Source organism: Meles meles, chromosome 7 (genome assembly GCF_922984935.1).
Source record: "Meles meles chromosome 7, mMelMel3.1 paternal haplotype, whole genome shotgun sequence".
Classification (NCBI taxonomy): domain Eukaryota; kingdom Metazoa; phylum Chordata; class Mammalia; order Carnivora; family Mustelidae; genus Meles; species Meles meles.
In genome coordinates, this window is record NC_060072.1 from 112013492 (window position 1) to 112032824 (window position 19333).

The window sequence follows — 19333 nt, forward strand, 5'->3', positions numbered from 1 at the left end:
TATTTGGGTCATTTATTATTCTTAAAATTTATATCAGTTTGAACCCCCAATATTTTGTTTTATACTTTTATGTATTTTATGTATTTTTATATTATTATGATTCATTAATTTGCTGTTCAAATTGTGGCAATGGCCACTGGAAGCTCTTTCCGTTGGCTAGAGGGGGTTTTGGTTTGGTTTGGTTTCGTTTGATTTAGGCTCATTGTATATTTCCTACCCCAGTTCTAAAACCTGTCATTTATCCAGGGAACTCTGCTTTCTTTTGTTGGAAAATGGTATTAGAAATCAAGATTTGAGGGGCGCCTGGATGGTTCAGTGGGTTAAGTCTCTGCCTTCAGCCCAGGTCATGATCTCAGGGTCCTGGGATCAAGCCTCTCATTGGGTTCTCTGCTCAGCAGGGAGCCTGCTTTCCCCTCTCTCTGCCTGCCTCTCTGCCTACTTGTGATCTCTCTCTCTCTGTCAAATAAATAAATAAAATCTTTAAAAAATATATTTTAAAAAAAAGCAATCAAGATTTGAGTATTAGATATGCTCTTTTCCACTGGGTTATTTTTGCTCTGGGTCCACTCAGCTGACAGAGCAAGGAGATCAATGTGGGTATACTAACTAATATATAGTATACTAACTAACTAATACTAACTAATATTTATACATGTATAAATATTTCTGTATGTAGCCATCTCTGTAATAAGACTAAACATTAGTTCACAGCAAAGTCTCCAACTCTAAGCCATTATTCCAGGGATTATTCTGGCTTCTTGCCTTTGCTTATCTGTAATTTGTAAATTCCCACTCTGACAATGAGAAACCCATTCCCACCATTTGCCGTTCATTTGTTTAATTGCTCGATTCCAGCATACATATGTAGCAGTGTAAGAATTGTTAACCCATAGCCTCATGGGAAACAGCTTTATCAGCTAGAATACAGTGCTTCCATGCAGTGCTTCCATGGAAAAAGTGCTTCTTTTGCCTTTCAATCTTACAGATACCACTCATTTCCAAACTCACTTAGGTCAGCATGCATTTATTTTATAGACTCATTTATGTTTTAGACACTCCCGCTTCCCCCAGCACAGAAGGCAATCTCGTGTCCTCAGTAGCCCCTCGTTTATAACACTGACCTGTTTATACTTGTAACATAGAGTCTCCTCTGATGTTTCTTCTTCCCTCATTTTGGACCCTTGAGAGGGAGTGAAGGTTGTTCATGCATGATTCATGTATTCCCCAATCGGTATTTTGATTTTGGGGCTTTGGTTTCTTGCCCAGTGAGTTTTTGCCCCCTTTCATTTAACTTTAAAGCTTTAGGTTGGCAAGTCTGGACAGAGATAGTCTAAGATTTTATGGAGCGTCTCTTGGTCTCTAGTCATATGCCCACCACTTCTAGTATCTTAATCTATGGCTTGATAGTTGAATCACTGTCTTAAACACTGTCTGCATTGCTACAACTATATTTCACATCCCATGTTTCTCTCCCTAAAACTGTAACTTCATTTTGGGGAAAAAGCCCCTCACATTTGCACCAAATATTCCTGTCTAGTATGTCATCATTTCTAAGTCTTTTGTGGTGTTTGCATTCTTTCATCTCTACAAAAACTAGCAGGATCTGGTTAACAGGTTAGGTTTAGTCTTAGCTAAATATTTTTTCACATTCTAAATATTTTGCCACATTCTGGAGACCTGTTTGTTTTTCCCTAATTCCCGATATCAGAGAAACACCTATTAACAATGATGGACTTTCCCCAGTGGTTTCAGTAACGGAGCTGCTGTGCTATATACCCTTTGTAGCTTATCTGCAGAAGCAGAAAATTGTGTTCATGCAGGTCTTAGTTAATCCTGCATGAGTGAGGAAAGCTTTTCTATGTTGATTCAGAGTTTATTCTTTTCTTCCAAAGCAACTTATTTTGTCAGGTAACTTCCTGACATTACTTTTGATTCTCACCAATCTAAAACAGTGTTGAGTTTTTGAAAAAACATAATTTCCTCGCTCGTCTTTTAAATATTCTGTGTTGAGATAGTATTTTTCAATCCCCTTTCTAAGCACTCATAGCAGAAAAATAAATGTAGCATACTTCCTGTACTCTCCACCTCTCCTGTACTTCCATACTTTCTGTTTTGGGTCAGAAGTCTCATCTTAATTTACCATATTTTTGAGAGAGATAGCCTCTATATCTTGAAACTCCTTTGTACAGGAGTTTGGGGCCTTTCCTTATCAGTAGACCAGTTTGTCCAGGTGAAAGCAATTAGCAATCTCCAATCAGCAGAAATCTGTTAGGGACTCGGGCAGACTTATAACTCAGGCCAGACTTTCTCACAGGCAAGCCTCTGTGTACCAGAGTCTGCAGAAAAGCAACTTTCCTTCCAGATGTTTGCCATATTTGTCCCCTGTGACTGGATTGGGTAGCCCCAAAGGAAGGACATTTACTCTAATATACAAAAAACGACAGGAGTAAAGATTGGGAAGTGCCTGTCTTTTCTGAAATATAACAGGTATTTATTTAGCACAAAGAAATAAATGGCCTTGTGCTTAACTGCCTGAAACAGGACTGTACTTAATATACCATCCAAGTAACTTCTGGATACATCTTGTAAGTAAGAAGTGTTCTGAAACACTTAACTAGTTCTCCAGAGCTTATCTAGCTTAATGGGAGAATATTGAAAGATATATTGGGGCGCCTGGGTGGCTAAGTCAGGTAAGCCTCTGCTTTCGGCTCGAGTCATGATCTCAGGGTCCTAGCATCAAGCCCTGTGTCAAGCTCTCTGCTTGACAGCGAGTCTGCTTCTCCCACTCCCTCTCCCATTGTGCGCGCCTGCTTGCTCTCAAATAAATAAATAAATAAATCTTTAAGAAAAAGAAACGTGTATTATTGAGATCCTTTCAGAATCTTTTTGAATGATAAGCTTGGGACTTAGAGTGCATGCTCAATTTGGTGAATTGTCGGGAGCCTTCTAAACAAGTGATATGACAGTAATTGAGTTGGAGCAAATTTAATATGGCAGCATGGTAGATCAGTCTGTGTTGGAAGAGGGAGACTAGTGAATACTTACAGATTTGATTTTTGGAGTAATAGTTTTGACAGAGCTAGGTAATTGTTAAGATCAAACTTCAGAGTAATTGTAAAATGTTCAGATGCCTTATTTTCATAACATGCTTCTCAATATTCATATCTTTAGTTATTATCCCTTATAAAAGCTAGAATTTAGGGCTTCTTCTACTGGGTTATAGCCTTAAGTTTAGAATCTTGGCTTGTGGATACTGGTAACATCTTCCAAAAAATATTTTTAAGTATTATGGGCTTAACTAAAGTTTTGGGGAAATGGGCACAAAGTTCCTCAAGGGACTTACATAGTAGCAGTGGAAGAAAGATAATAAATGCATATAATAGGTGGTAAGTGAATTAGGAAAATAAAGCATAATAAATGGTCTAGAGAATGCTGAGAATATGCGGGAAGGAAGAGGGTAAGCCATGTAGATACTAGCAGTAGCAGTCGTACAGAAGAGAAGAGAGGGCAGTTTCTAAATCTGAGTTGAAGGCAGAGTCAGCAAATTTTGTTAATGGATTGGATGTGAAATGAGAGAAAAGAGAAGAGTCAAGGATGACAAAGTTTCCAAAACTGGAACAACTAGAAGACGACTCCATTTATTGAGGTTGGGAATGTCAGTAGAAGCAGGTTTAAGGAAGTGAAACAAAGATTCAGTTTTTATGTTAAGTTCCTTATGGCTGTTTGCTTCTCAGTGGTGAAGTTAGGTACAGGTACCCAGTTGAATAAGCCAATTTGGGGATTCTGAGGAGAGAGGAATAGAAGTACAAATGAGAGTGATTCAAATAATAGGTGATACTTAAAGTCATGGCAGTGGATGTAGGCCAAAATGACAGTGAAGAGAAGAGGTTCACAGGCAGAGCTCCAGATGGATTCACCAACATTTAGAGTATGACAAGAAAGGGGGAAATCAGCAAAGAAGATTGAAAAGGAAGAATACCAGTGAAGTGAGTGTTTTGAAGACGAGAAAAAAGTTTTAATAAGATGGAGAAAAATAATCAGCGAATCTAAATGCTGCTCTTAGATCCAGTATAATGAGGGCTGAGAATCCATTCATTAGATTTGATTTGGTTACAGTAGAACGTTGGGAATGAAGATTTGTTTGCACCACAAATGTTGGCGATAATATTTTGCATAGAGATTTTTGGGGGCTCAATTTCACAACCCTGAGATCACAACCTGAGCTGAAATCAAGAATTGGATGCTTATCCGACTGAGCCACCCAGGCATCCCTTAAAATTCCCAAGTCTTAAGTTGTCAGAGAAGTGAATGTACTGCAGTTGGTTAACTCTCTGCTGCAATGTACTTGAAAAGTAGATTTTTGACGGAGAGTATCTTCACTCTGTGACTCCTTTTTACCATAGTCCAGTTTTAGTTAATTTTGGCAGTAATCACATGTATTTTAGGCTCATTACACTTTCAAAGAATAAAAATCTTATGTCAGTGTGTGAACCAGTGCTTCCCAATAGTTTTTTGTCTTACTCTGTTTTTTTAAAGTCCTGGTCTGTCCTGGACCTACCAGTCTCTTGTCCATATAAATGCCGTCAGCATTTGTAATATTCTGCAGTGTATTTAATATTCTTGTTAGAACCACTTGGTAATCCTTTTTTTTTTGTTTTATCCTTTCCTTTTTGTATCCGTAATCTACCTGTATTATTCCGCTATCCTCCAGATTGTTTGTATCAAATTTTTTAATGAAATCCAAACTCTTCTACCTAATACTCAAGGACACTTACCAGTTTTTTCTTGTTACCTTTCAACTCCTTCCTGCCATAAAATTCACATTTCCTACTACAGACGTTGATGAAACCTAATTGGAAAACATTGGATTGTTTTATTATGCAGCTTGATCACTTAGAAGACAACAGTTCTTCTGTGGAGGATGAGGAGGATAGATCTGGAAGTTGTAAAGAAGCCTTTTAGATTGGGGCCCAATGAACTAGAAGGATATGTATTCATATTTGGTTGTAATGGGATATTGGTTAGAATGTGGCTGATAGGGTGGGGTGTAGGTAGTGATTCTTATCTGTTTAGCAGTTGAATAAGTAATATAATGAACCAGTTAGTTAATGTTTTAGAAAAAAATAGGTCATTGTAAAATATTATTTTCCATGCCTGTTCCCCTTTCTAGACTTTCATGGTCTCTTCCTTTAGAAGAGATGTGATTCCCTTTGGTACAGATGGATGGAAAGAGCATGCATAATGATTCAGGTTCAGTCACTTTCATAGTAGTATTAACATGTATAACTTGCCATAGGTGTTTCAACCTAAGCAGTACCCCATTTCCCAGTGAGACGATTCAGTGAAACTTTGGGTATTGACTTACCATAATCATATTGTATAAAACTTTTAATAACAGCAGTGAAACAGTAAAAGTTCTATTTGGAAAATTTATCTTACAGATTTTACATAAACATGTGAATCTTTAAATTTGGAAATAATGGTCTTTTCCATTGTTATTTCCAGAAATAATTACTTCATCATCATTTGAAACACTTTTGAGGGGCACCTGGGTGGCTCAGTTGGTTAAGTGTCTGCTCAGATCATGATCTCAGGGTCCTGGGATCAATCCCCAAGGCCAGTTCCCTGCTCATTGGGATAATAAATAATAAGAACTTTAAAAGAAAGAACCACTTTTGAAGAACTCAAAAGTACAATATTTAGCCTGGCTTCTATCTTAATGTTTCTGAATCGGCTTTTGATATGTTTTCTGAAAAATTTTATCCCAAGTCACAATAGGTATTCACTTAATAGTAGGAAAGTTTGGTTTTTCAGTTGCTCTGTAGTTGCTCATGATGATTATAACATAAACATATGTATTTCTATTTAAAGTGATTTTTATAATTACACTTAACACTTGCAATTGAGAGCATGCCCCCGGAGCATTACTGAATTATTGTAAAGATTTTCTGCCTCCTTATAAAATACATTCAATCAAATAACCTCTGTAAGTATCCAAACTGCCATTGATTGAGGTTGTTTCAGACTCCTGTCTCTTCCCTAATTTCTATTACCCAGTAAAGTGGGTGTCTTTTAATAGAAGAAAGTTGGTTAGTATTTACATTCAAGATATATATTTTTTTGGAGATAATTTTGCTGAAAAGTTTTTGCCTCATCCCAGCGAATTCATACTGTTAGCCAACTTGACTTCTAAGGTGTTCCCTTTCTAAACATAATTTGTGCACTCATTCGTATGTAATCTATGTCTTGCTCTATTATAAGTGCTTTCAGATGACCAGTTCTGATCCTCAGTTTTGTAGGTTCAAAAATTTAACAATTTCAGTAGGCCACCAATTGCAGAATGGTATTTTGTTTATTTAAAATTCGATAGGTATCTTACCATGGACATTACATTTACACCTGCCATTGGACATACACCACCTTCCTAATACCAAGACCCACTTGCTATTGCTAATCAAGGAGCTGAGAATCAAAAGAGAATGAATTAGTCTTTTTTTTATAAGATTTTATTTATTTATTTGACAGAGACACAGCAAGAGAGGCAATACAAGAAGGGGTAGTGGGAGAAGCAGGCTCCCCCTGAGCAGGGAGCCTATGTGGGGCTCCATCCCCAGACCCTGGGACCATGACCTGAGCCGAAGGCAGATGCTTTATGACTGAGCCATCCAGGTGCCCCTGAGAATGAGTTAGTCTTGAGGGGATAATTTCTTAGACACCTGATGAAATAGACATAGACCTGCCCCACAAACAAGTATCATCAGTGTCTGTCCCTCAGGATTGGGCTGGATAAACACCGCCAAATTCTTTACCTTGGGACATCTTTTCCGTTATAGATAACATATCCCCTTTTGGTGTAACATCCCTTTTTTTCCGCCTACAAGATTTCAACACTTTTTTTTGTTTTTGTTTTTATTAACATATAATGTATTATTTGTATATTCTTAGTTTTAATCACACCCTGGTCATTCCTAGTTTTGTCCTGCCTTTCCAGATTTCTTGATTGGTTTTCAGGTGTTTCTGAAACTCTTCAGTCACGTGTTCATCTTTTCTTTCTCTCTCCTTTTTTTTTTTTTTTTTTTTTTAAGATTTTATTTCTGGAGAGAGAGAGAGTGCAGCAGGCAGAGGCAGAAGCAGGCTTCCTGCTGAGCAAGGAGCCCCAGGCAAGAGATCCCAGGATCATGACCTTAGCCAAAGGCAGATGCTTAACCAACTGAGCCACCCAGGCATCCCACACACATTCATGTTCTAGACTAGTTGCTCCCAGTAACTAGTCTCTTTCCGTTAACTCTGTGAACATTCTGTGACTGCTTACTCTGTGGAAGCACTAGGCAGTACCAGTGGTTTGGGCACAGGTCTTTATTAAGTTTTCATTTTTAGCATTTCATTCTTAAAGGTAACCTGCATTTTACAGAGAACTTCACTGTTCCTCCTACCCTTGTGTGAGCTGGCTGCCTCCTGCTCATCTTTCAGTCTTCGCTAATTAATCTCTGCAGCAGCATTTTGCTTGCTTATCTCCACAGCACTCTGCTCTGCAAGTCATCACCCCCCCCCCCCCCCAAGCTGCTTCTAGATTTTATGCTACTTGAAGGTAGGGTTCTTACTTTCCTCTTTGCATCCCCAGCACTTAACATAGAGCCTGGCACATAGTATGTCTTCAGATGCTAGGGATGCCTTTCCAGTATGTGACATCCCACTGTCATATGTCCATAATATGTTGAACTAATTGAATTCAGAGGGACCCCTACTTCCCTGCACACATTAAAGTTATAAATTTTTCTGTGTGTGTACTTTTTTGCCACTCTCACATAGGAGACTAGGATACAGTCAGATACGAACAACAAGATTTAGAACATTACAAAGTTATTGCCCACTTTAAAGCATCTAGGACCTTATTTTGAATATTAAGTCTTTGCTCTTTCTTCCCACCGCCCCCATTCTTCTGTCACTTTTCAGCCTTTATTGTCCTTAATTCTGTTTACCAATTTAAAATACCATAATGTTTTTTCAGGGGTGGGGGAGTATTATAACTTGTTACCTAAAATTTCTGTGTCTTTTTTTTAGCTGCATACATTTAGTTGCAAAATCTTAACTCACTCTGCTTCTGAAATCCTCTCCTGTCACCTCCTGCACATCTTTCTAGTGTTGGCCCCATCACTTCTTCCCCTGACTAGATCAGGAAGCTTTTTACCTGCTAATCTCTCTTACTAACAAACCACATCTAGATAACCTTCCAAGTTTGATCCCCACACTCCATCCCCCGTCAAAAGCATTCCCTGTTCTTTAATGGCTCCCCTAAAATAGCTCTGAACTAATCCAGTAGTGAGCTTCTAAAGACAGAGAATGAGGACTGTTTAATTTCACGGACATAGAGCTATAGTCGTAAGTTACTCCAAGCATAAATTCTCCAATGAAGTCCCATCTTAAATTCATGCAAACGTTTATGTTAAAAATATCTTCTCAACAACAAGCCAAACAATGAAAACAAACAAAGAAATAAGAGTAAAACTGACTTTCTAGAAGCTGTGCCATTTTTAAACTGATAGTTTCCTCTATTCTGGCCACATGCTGTGGAGCCTCAGGAACACACATACCCTAGTTGGAAAGCCTTGTTCTAAGTGATGAAGTCTAGATAGACTACTTGACCTGATATCTTAGGTTGTCTGTGGTCTTTCAGGAACCTGCTTTTCCAGATTTCTTGTCTGCGTGGCTATGCTTGTCCAGTATTCCAGCCTCATAGACCATACCGAGAAGCTTTCCAACTTTTTCGTGCTCAGGAATTGTTTATATAATAATGGGGCATTTTGTTGAGGGAGAATATCCTTGAAAGTTCCAAGCCTTTTCTTTAAGTTGCTGGAGCCAGTTTTGATAATTTATGTGTTTTCAGAAAATCATGTTCTTCTAGAGGTACACATTTATTAGTATAATTAGTATTTTCTAGTTAGCCTAATATTTTAGGTAGCAGTCATTTGAGGGGAGAAGCTGTTTTGATTTCCTTTCTCTTGCCCAGCGGCATCGCCAGTGACACAGCTGTTTCTCGGATGGTTGAGAGGAATGGTGTGGTTTCAGCAAAGCAGCAATACAGACCTGCTGGCCTTTGGGGACTCCTGGGATAAATCGCTTGGCCAACTGAAAGTGTTATGATAGCCAGTTTCAGGTCCCTTACCATTATACCCACTCGAGCTGATTTATACTTTACTGTCTAAATTGGCATGGGGGCAGGCCTTTGGGATTAAATTAATTTATACCAAGTTAGAAAGCATCAGCTGCCAAAGTCAGGCTTGCCTTCTGGAGGCTGGTGTGCTTATTTCTTCATGTATTCTAAGCTCACACTCCAGGCTTTCTCTCTTGGAAAGCAGCTGGGATAGTCCTTCAGGAAGGCCTGCTTTGTATCTCCTTTGTGCTAGCGAGATTCTGGGTCCTATACAGAAGCCCCCATCTTTTACTGAGACTACATTGCAGTTAGTCCTTGTGCAAATCAGGAAGATTTGTAACCTTCCAAAATTAAATACAGGATATATGATTCTTTTATCTTGAGGCCTTTTTCCCCCTCCTTAACGTAAACTCAAAGGAATTATTATTATGCCTGAATGGCAGTAGTACAAATATGTGATCTTGATCCTTACTTGGAAGTTGAGGAAAAGAAAGTTTGTCTCTCTATACCACCTTCTTTAGCAAAAGATGAAAGAAAATTTCTGGAGATTAGAAGAAGCATGTCAAACAATAAAAAGCTATCTCCAGTGTTACTTAAAAGGTGTTGTTACACAACAAAGGAATTAGTAATATTCTTTCTGTGTCATTTGACTGTCTCCAGTCTGGAAATTATCTTTGTTTACTAGGCAGGTGGGACTTTGTAAAGAAAAGAATTGTAAATAAATGTTTTCCCATGACATATGCTAAAGGCCCCTTGTCTCTCTCTTTGCCAGTCAGAGTTTGGAACTGTTCCCCTTGCTAGGTCCTGAGTTCTTTTCCGAACAGCCACTGCCTGTTGTTGAGAGTGGAGGAGGTGGAAAGATGTTAAACAGACTTGTCCCTAATGAGCTGTGACGCCAGCTGCAAAGAGGACAAATCCTGTTACTCCCTCCAGCTACTCTCTGAAGCTACAGAGGAGCAGTAGGACTGGGTCTCCCTTGTCTATGCTGATTTGCGGAGTTTTCTCCTCCCACCCCCACCCCACCCACCCCTTCCTCTTCTGTCCCAGAGCATCTTGGCAAAGTTCAGATTTCTATGCTCACAGCTCAGTGCCCACAGTGAAAAGGAAATACAAAAGGGGAGGAGAGAAAGTGCAGGGGTGGGGTGGGGAGGGGAGATTTTAGAAGGGTATTCCTTATTTCCTTACTTCTAAGACTTACTCTAAGCTCTGGGTTTGAAGGCCTAAGTAGTAAAGCTTTGAATAACCTGGGTTTCCAAATAGTTCCTTGGAGAACTATTAGCTTTTATTGGCTTATGAATACGGTAGGCCATGTATTAAAAGGATTTTAATTTCTATTGTTCAGAAACCTCTGAATTTTGAAAAGGCCACTTTCTATCTCTTCAGTCTTTGCTTTTTTCCACATACTTTCCACATACTTTCATTGTAAGAAAGATGAAACAGTTGTAATTCACGTGTTGTAGAATATTGACGGTGCACCGGGCTCCACTGGCTTTTATTAGTATTGCCTCATGTAATCATTACAAAATCCTTGGTGGTAGATACTTGTAATTGGATAATTTTTTCCTAAACTTTGGTAAGAAACATAAAATTCATCATCTTAACCATTTTTAAGTGCACAGTTCAGTAGTGTTAAGTATGTTCACATTGTTATGAAACAGAGCTCCAGAACTTTTTCTTCCTGCAAATGTGAAACTATACCCATTACAGTGAGAATTCTTTAACTGATAAGGCAGTTCTTCTCTTCAGCAGGATTAAAACTGCTTTCCTGTTACCTTTCCTCTTTGCTATCTTTCCACAACATTCTTAATCTTTATTTCACCATGGGGTGAAAACTGAGGGCTGTATTTGTGTGCCTTGGTTTGTAGCTGGTACCCACTGCTGGGGTCAGCAGCAACTAAAGGGATGGGGGCGGGAGAGCTTTGCTCTCCAGGGGGCTTATCACCTATTCTTCATCCTAATCTTTACTGATTCCGAATTTTTAAGTTCTGCTGAACTAGAGGGGAAAAGTTAACTGATAATTTTGTCAATTTACAAGTTACCATGGCCCTACCTATTTTTTGGTGGCTTATCTAGATAGCCGCTGATTTATGAAGCATAATGTCATAGAAATACATTTGAAAAGCAATTTTATTTTTTGAGGCCCATTTTCTTACTGATGTACAAATTTACTATATGTCAGGGGTACAATGGTAAGCAAGCGTAAGGTGTTGAATTTTATTTGGAAATAATAGAGTTCCTTTCAATACTTGTGTCGTTTGAGGAGCAATTCAGGCCTGCTCAGTTCTCTTTGAAAGAGCTGATCCAATATCCCTGATATTGTGCCTTTCTATGTAACCACTTCCCCAGTTGCTAACTCATTAGATCATGGTTGTGCAAGGAAAAGCAACTTAGGTTCACTGGGGAGAAGTTTTTTACCAGTCCTCTTTAGCCTGTCCATCACAGTTGAATATTGAAAAGAGCATATAATATTTTTTTTCAAATTAAGATAATTCCCTGGTTCCTGCTGATAATGGTAAGAAAACTATGGTTGAATCACCAATGAAGCCTGGTTACTGAGGCAAGCAGAAATACAGTGAAACAGTTTTGTCTTCTTTTTCTTTTTTAAATTTCAGAATCACAGATTTTATTAATAATTGTTTTTGGTTCATGACACATTCTTATCGTTGGTCTCTGAATGTTTCATTTATTCATTTAAAAGTGATACCACCTGAGGCACCTGGGTGGCTAGGTGGATTAAGCTGCTGCCTTTGGCCCAGGTCATGATCTCAGGGTCCTGGGATCGACCCCCCCCCCCCATTGGCCTCTCTGCTCAGCAGGGAGCCTGCTCCCCCCCCTTGTGATCTCTCTCTCTGTCAAATAAATAAATAAAATCTTTAAAAATAAATAAATAAATAAAAGTGATACCACCTCTGAAAATAGCATCCGTCAGAATTAGAACATCATTATCGATATCTCTCTCCCATCCAGTCTTCTGCCTCCCAACACCTATGGGAATTTTAAAAATGCAGTTAGGGAATAAAAACTTACCTTAGACTTACTGAAGAAAATATACATTTGTTATACAAATTAATAATTCAACTATTGGGCATGTATTTTAAGGTAAACAGTTCTTATACTTACTAGTTGTAGGTTGACTTCCTAATTTTGATTTCTGCTAACTGCCAACTGGTTAGCAAGATGTTAGTAACTTCAAACTTGAAAACTCATAATCTAATGTAAGTAGAATGTGGGTTGAAGGACATCTTATCTTTTGGCCACATCAGCCTTAACTTTTGTAGGTCTGTTTTTATTTTGTCCTTGAACGTCTTGCTTTACTCTAATTTGTAAGTCTACTTGATGACTCTCTGGGAGCAGTAATAAAAGGATGTCGGCAGTTGATATTGTTTGGAGAACACTTTAACTAGAAATTTCATGTTATGTCCTCACATTCTAAATAGATTTATTGCCAGAAATAATATTCTTCTCTAAGGGCCGAATAACCCACTCTTCCCACCAGTGAAGACTAATCTTGTATTTAGAGTAGTTTGTTTAGTGGTTTACCTGGATATCTGAACTACATTTAATTCTTCAGAGTTTTGGGTTTCAGAGCTTGAGGAAGGAACTGTAAATTCCATAGATACTGATAACCACACTTTATCTGCATGATTTGATTATGATGATTCATTAATGCTAGGGTTTTTAGGTAAACAAGGGGCTTTAGCTGTTCTTGAGATAAATCATTTGAATGTGTTTGGCGTTATAGTATAAGGATTTAATTCCATCCTTATGTCAGAAATTCGTTTTTGATGTTTCTTTTATGTTTTAGAGCATTTTAGGTATGTGGCATTATTTCATTTGGTAGTTACATTTCTGTCTTTCGTTCATTAAACCAGCATTTATTCATCTTCCACATGTTCACAAATCTTCCCTTTCTCTATTCCCACAGGTGCTGTTTTATTTACCTTAGACTCTAACCTTTTGTCTTCCAGAGCACTTCCCAGCCTGTATAAGCATATGAATCATGGGGCTCTTGTTAAAATGCAGATTCTGGTGTCTGTAAATCTGTCGTGGTTCCTGAGGTGCAAGCTTCCAGGTGATGCTGACACTGCCTCCCTGGTCCCCACCTTTGCTACCCCTTCCAGTCATTCTGCATTCCACTCTCAGAACTGTTTTTCTGAGATGGGGATCTGATCATTCCACTTTCCTTCTCCAGACTTGATTGCATATGGAAGTAAAATACATGATCTTTCATGTGAAGATCCTTAAGGAACAGGCCTGTCCAGTCTTCGATTCTCTAACCATCCTCTCCGTTTTGGGGAGAGGCCTTCGCACTCTACACATTCCATGAACTTTCACATGCTGGGCCTGCCTGAAATATTGCTGTTTTATTGTTGCCTCTTCAGAAGATAAGATCATAGGTTTAAACTGGACAACTAGAACCTTACTCTGGTGAAAGTTACCTGGATAGAAAGGGAGACATTCGTTTCAAGCATTTCCACCTAAGTCACAAGGGAATGTCTGTGGGTGGGAATCAGGAGATGCAAAAGAAAGGGTATTCTTAGTAGAGCTTTAATTGTTCCTGTGTGAGTGACATTTTTCTTCTTTTTTTTCTTTTTTTCTTTTTTTTGGCGGGGCCGGGGGGGGGGGGGTCCCAGCGTAAAAATTAATGCAGATTTTACACTTTGCTCTGTAATATGACTTTTTATAAAATTAATGTTTTAAATTCATTACTACAGAATAAAAGTGATCCACATGTATTGTGGGGCTTCTAGAAATCCTGGCATACCTCCATGGAGATCAGTGGTAAACTTTTCTTTGTCCTTGGTAAAGCCTTCCCAGTTCTTATCTCTTCACTTGTGGCCTTTGTGTAGCTTAATTTGGCACTTCTGTCCTTTAAAAACACTAGGAAGCATCTGACTCTAGTACCTTTAATCAAGAGTCACATGGTGCTCTTTAATTTACACTTATGAGGAGGACAGAACCCCAGCAGGAGTGTGTAACAGAATGTGGACATACACAGTGTTGAAGGAGTTGCTGGAGGAATGAGCAAAATAGAAGTCAGGAAGATTTTATTTTATTTTTTGAAGATTTTATTATTTATTTGTCAGAGCAGAAGCAGGGAACTAAGCAGGGAACCCAATGTGGGACTCCATCCCAGAACCCTGGGATCATGACCTGAGCCAAAAACAGATGCTTAACCTGGCTAAGCCACCTGGGGCTTCCTAGCCATCAGCTAGGAAGATGTTATAGATAAAAGTTTTTCATGTAAAGGACCTACAATAGGGTTTGGCAGAAGGGAGGAGGGAAGGAATTTCTTTCTGTTTAGGGAGAATGGTACATTGGAGGGCTTGGTTGGGAGTGATGGAGGTGGGTTTTTATAGCTGTTAAAGCCATCAGTCTTTCTAGCCTAGAACTCATGGGCCAGTAGGAAGCAGCTTACTCTGTGGGAAGGACCCTGGACAAGGGTGGTCTGAGTGTCACTTGGTCCTGGCATTGTTTGGCTGAGTACAACAGAAGTCAGTTAACCTTCCTGGGCCTAGTTTATTTATCCTTAAATTGAGAGCGCTGAAATATGCGATCTGTCATATACCTTCCAGTTCCACCATTCAGTTAGTGTGGCTCCTCTATCAAACAAGATGGTCTGGGACTTTGTGCTAAGGGTTTGGCTTCTGTTATAATTGGAGTTTGCTTTGGAGTCTTGCCACTGACCAAGCTTAAAATATGAACCATTCAAATCTTCCCTTACTTTGCATCACATTTACTTCCGTCCCATCTGGGATTTATGTTTCCCCATTGCTACTGTTTCTCTCCTCTGGTGAGTCCTTCAGAATCTTTCTCCCCAGCTCTTGCTTGTGTTTAACCCCACCCTCTACCACCAGAATTCCTCTTATATACACAGCAGCTAGGTTGGTAGCACTGTGCCTCTCCTCAATAAAAATAATTATAGTGAATCTCCATTGTCTTCCAGAGAATCTTAGCTTACATTACTCCCCTCATAGTATCCACAGAAGAGTTAAACTGAAGCTCCTGTCCTCTCCGTGCACTTGCTCCCATTATTCCCTGTGCCTTGTTATGCCCTGGTTCTCCCCCCATTGCCACAATTTTCCCATCTCGGGTGCCACCGTCTTCATGCAGTCTCTTGGGCTTCCCAAAGCCAGGAGGAGTCCTTTTCTTCTCAATCCCTGTTGCCCCAAAGCACCTTTTCTGTACCTAATAGGGCTAATTAGTTGGTTTGGCTATCTTTTTTTGTACTCTTATCTCTCCAAACTGAACTAAGCTCCTCAGCCCTTAGGAACTACTGTATTATCTTAGGTAGGGTGGGTACCCAGTAAATATTGGTTGAATGAATGAATTCTGGCTAATTATAGTTCAGGTCCTTGTTATCTCTGGTTGGTAGAGTTTCTTGTTTTTCTGGATAATCACTAACTAAAATGTAGAAAAGAAGTCTGCCCAAAGGAATTAATAAACTAATAGAAGAATAAGAACCATTGCTAAGATGTGTTCTAATTCCCAAGTTTGTAGTTAAGGTAGGCAGAATGTTTGCGAGCCTCAGCCTACCCTTTGGATTTTGAGCTTCATTCACCTGGGCTTTTAAGGCAGTATGAACCTTTTCAGGTGAACTACCTGAGGGTAGTTTGTATTTTGCTCCTTCATGTCAGTTAGTATATTTAGCAGTATTTTGTCCTATGAAGGTTTTATTGTTATTCTTTTAAGATTGATTGATTTTAAGATTTCATTTATTTATTTGACAGAGACACAGTGAGAGAGGGAACACAAGCAAGGGGGGGTGGGAGAGGAAGAAGCAGGCTTCCTGCTGAGTAGGGAGCCTAGTGCAGGGCTCTGAGCCGAAGGCAAGACGCTAATGACTGAGCCACCCAGGCGCCCTTAAGATTTATTTATTTTAGAGAGAGAGTGTGCAAGGTTGGGCGGGCGGGGGGTGGGGAGCAGACAGAGGGAGAGAAATACAAGCAGACTGCCTGCTGAGCACAGAGCCCACTGCCACACCACCATCTCACGACCCTGAGATCCCTGTCAGAGTCCAAACCAAGAGTCTGACACCTCACTGATCACGCCGCCAAGGCGCCTCTATTTTTGAACAAGTTTTAGAGTGAGTGCTTACCAACTCTAGAGTTTTAAAAAATAAAATAACAAATGAAACCATTAAAATAACTTACAGGGGCACCTGGGTGGCTCACTGGGTTAAAGCCTCTGCCTTCGGCTCAGGTCATGATCCCAGGGTCCTGGGATCAAGCCCTGCATGGGGCTCTCTGTTTGGCAGGGAGCCTGCTGCCTCCTCTCTCTCTCTCTGCCTGCCTCTCTGCCTACTTGTGATCTGTGTCTGTCAAATAAATAAAATCTTAAAAAAAAAAACTTACAAAATTATTTTACAGAATTAGTTTTTTACTATCGTTAGAAAAACTTTAATATTTTTATAGTAGCAGCAGGCTCCTCTGTTAAGGATGCACTGCCGTATCATTGGTGTTTAGGTCAGAAGTTGTTTCTTATACACACCTCATGCTTTCAGAACCATTAATATGAGCTTTCAAAGTTTGGTTTTTCTGTGTTTATAGATCCAGTTATGAGCCACTCAAACGATAAACAGAGCAGACCCTTGGAAAATGGCTTACATGCAGAATATAGCATCCTGGTTGAAACAGTGTGGGCAGACTTTTTATCTCAAGAGTTGATGACTTGGAAGAGATTCCATCATCTTAGAAAATACTGGTTTAGAATGGGAGATTGAAAAAAGAAATAGGATCTCCTAAAATTTCCCACTGTCACTTTTTGTCCCAGTAGCTCCTTCTCAACTTGGCTTTTTTCAGAATACTGTGCTAAATAGGAGCTAAATCTTTGTCATTGTCTGCTTGAATCCCAAGGAAAGCAAATGCATCTCACCTAGGATTAAACCATTAACATAGACATTACCTCATTTCTCTCTAGATGATGTAAGATTAATCTCAGTTCTAGCAATCTCCTATCATTAGTCACTTAGGTGTAGCATCCTCAAAATAAGAATTGCTAGCTATATTGCTCACTACCAGTGCTTATTTTCAATAAATAGAGTAGTTCTTTAAAGCAGTTGTGGGTGGTTTACCTGTTAAAACTGTAGAGGAATGAAGAATACTTTCTAATCAATCATGTTATTTGCTACTTTATTCCCTTGCCATTAAAGTAGAAGGCATTATAACATATTTATATAACTTAAGCTCTTTGATAATTATGTAGCTAGCAGTGACTTATAAAAAGAGATACATGTGTATTTCTTCTGGTGTGCAGAAAAATGGAATAGAGCAGTGGAAAAACAAGTTTTTCTTGAAAAACAAGAAGTTGAACCAGTTGCTCTTCTAGCAGTAACTGGGATTGGAAAGGCAGAGTTTATCCATTGTAAGCAGTTTGGCTACACTGACCATGTGGTGGCTCGGAGAGTAATGTTGATGGTGTTGGTGATAGGAAGTTGGGAAAGGTGGATTTTAAGAAATCTGTGTTTGATCTTAGTCTCTCTCTCTCCTCTTCCTGCTCTGTAGGAGTTAGAAGCAGCTCTTCATAGAGATGATGTTGAGTTTATCAGTGACCTGATCGCCTGCCTGCTTCAGGGCTGCTATCAACGAAGGGATATCACGTGAGTAATCCTGATTTTACTACGCATTTCATGTAGAAAGAACTAATTAACCAGGTGCACTGAGTTTTCCTGTCTCCTGTAACAAACCAGCACTGATCATTTGCCAGTGGTATTTACATATGGATTCCCCAGCTCTATGTTTGGCTCATTCTGCAGTTCAGTTTCAATTTTATTATAATCCCTGAGTTTATTTCACTCTGACAAATCTATATCCCTTACTCCTGGCCCGCCAGTTAACATAATCAAGTGTAGAATTTCTTCTCAGTATATATCTTTCTTGCTGATTTTTAGAAATTACAGCCTCTTGAAGTATTGGTAAAATGTTGCCTAACAAAGTATAGCTAGATTTCCTACATTTCTACCACTTGAGTATCTTCTATTGTTCACATAACCAGTAGCATAATTTTCAATATGGAGCTTCTAGGTTCACTCACACCATAACTGCCTCGTAAACAGCTCTCTGGTACATTTGACATGTATAGACGTTTGGAGCAGATTTTTATCTGTGTAGACAAATAAAGGATCTTCCTGATAGGTCCTCATTCCTTGTTTTAACCCTAACTTGATAATACATTTTCTTTGCTACTACATTTCTATGCAGGGTGGAACTATATAGAGCCAGCTCTTAAAAAGCTGAGACAAATGATTTTCCAGTTTTTAGCCCTCCAGTGCCAGACAGGGCAGGGGTTTGGGGTGTGAAGGTTTGTATTTTTCATACAGTTAAAGATGCTATCCCAAATACTTCTGCTCTGTTAAATCTACTCTTAGTATCTGTTAGGACTGGGAAGCTAGGCCCAATAGTAATGTGCAATAAACTTGCCGTTAGAAGATGAGTAAGAGATTGATGAGACACCATTTTCTTCAGGGTAGAAGTTTGAATCCCTTAGGCGAGAGTTACTGCTCCTGGACTCACTGTGTTAATATAATGACTTTTTCTCTGAGAATACCCAGATGGTTATACTAGACAAAGAATAGAAGAAATGTGGAAAATCCATCTATTGTTTTACTGCTTGAGTATGATAATTAAGTTCTTCCATTCTTTTACTGGGATATGGTTTGTTTTTTTTTTTAAAGATTTTATTTATTTATTTGACAGAGAGAGATCATAAGTAGGCAGAGAGGCAGACAGAGAGAGTGAGAGGGAAGCAGGCTCACCGCTGAGCAGAGAGCCCGATGTGGGACTCGATCCCAGGACCCTGAGATCATGACCTGAGCCGAAGGCAGCAGCTTAAACCACTGAGCCACCCAGGCGCCCCCTGGGATATGGTTTTTAAGCACAGTTGTAGTCACTGTGATACAAACTTACATTTTCATATCTTGCATTATTTTTCTTAAACCATCTTTCCTTTAAACGTAATTGCCAAAGAATCCAATTTGGTAGCTGGACATTTGTGTCTAGCTTTTAACTGTTGTAAACAGGCTATAATGCATTGCCTTAGACATAAAAATTTGGACACCTAGTGAATAATCTCCTTAGTTTAAATTTCTGGAATGGTGATCACTCTGAAGAAATGTCCATTTAAGATTTTTTAAATAAATTTGCCAGGCTACCCACCACAGAGGTTGCTTCATTTGAGCCCTGA

General features: G+C 39.2%; 1 protein-coding gene across 2 annotated transcripts in view; it reads left to right on the top strand.

The window, feature by feature from the left end:
- LOC123945758 (cat eye syndrome critical region protein 2) overlaps nt 1–19333 on the top strand; it is a 171367-nt gene that overhangs the window by 94466 nt on the left and 57568 nt on the right. For both annotated transcript variants that reach the window (XM_046010613.1, XM_046010614.1), the window contains exon 2: nt 17656–17750. In XM_046010613.1, the coding sequence (XP_045866569.1) occupies nt 17656–17750 (95 nt within the window). The remainder of the gene's footprint in view (nt 1–17655; nt 17751–19333) is intronic.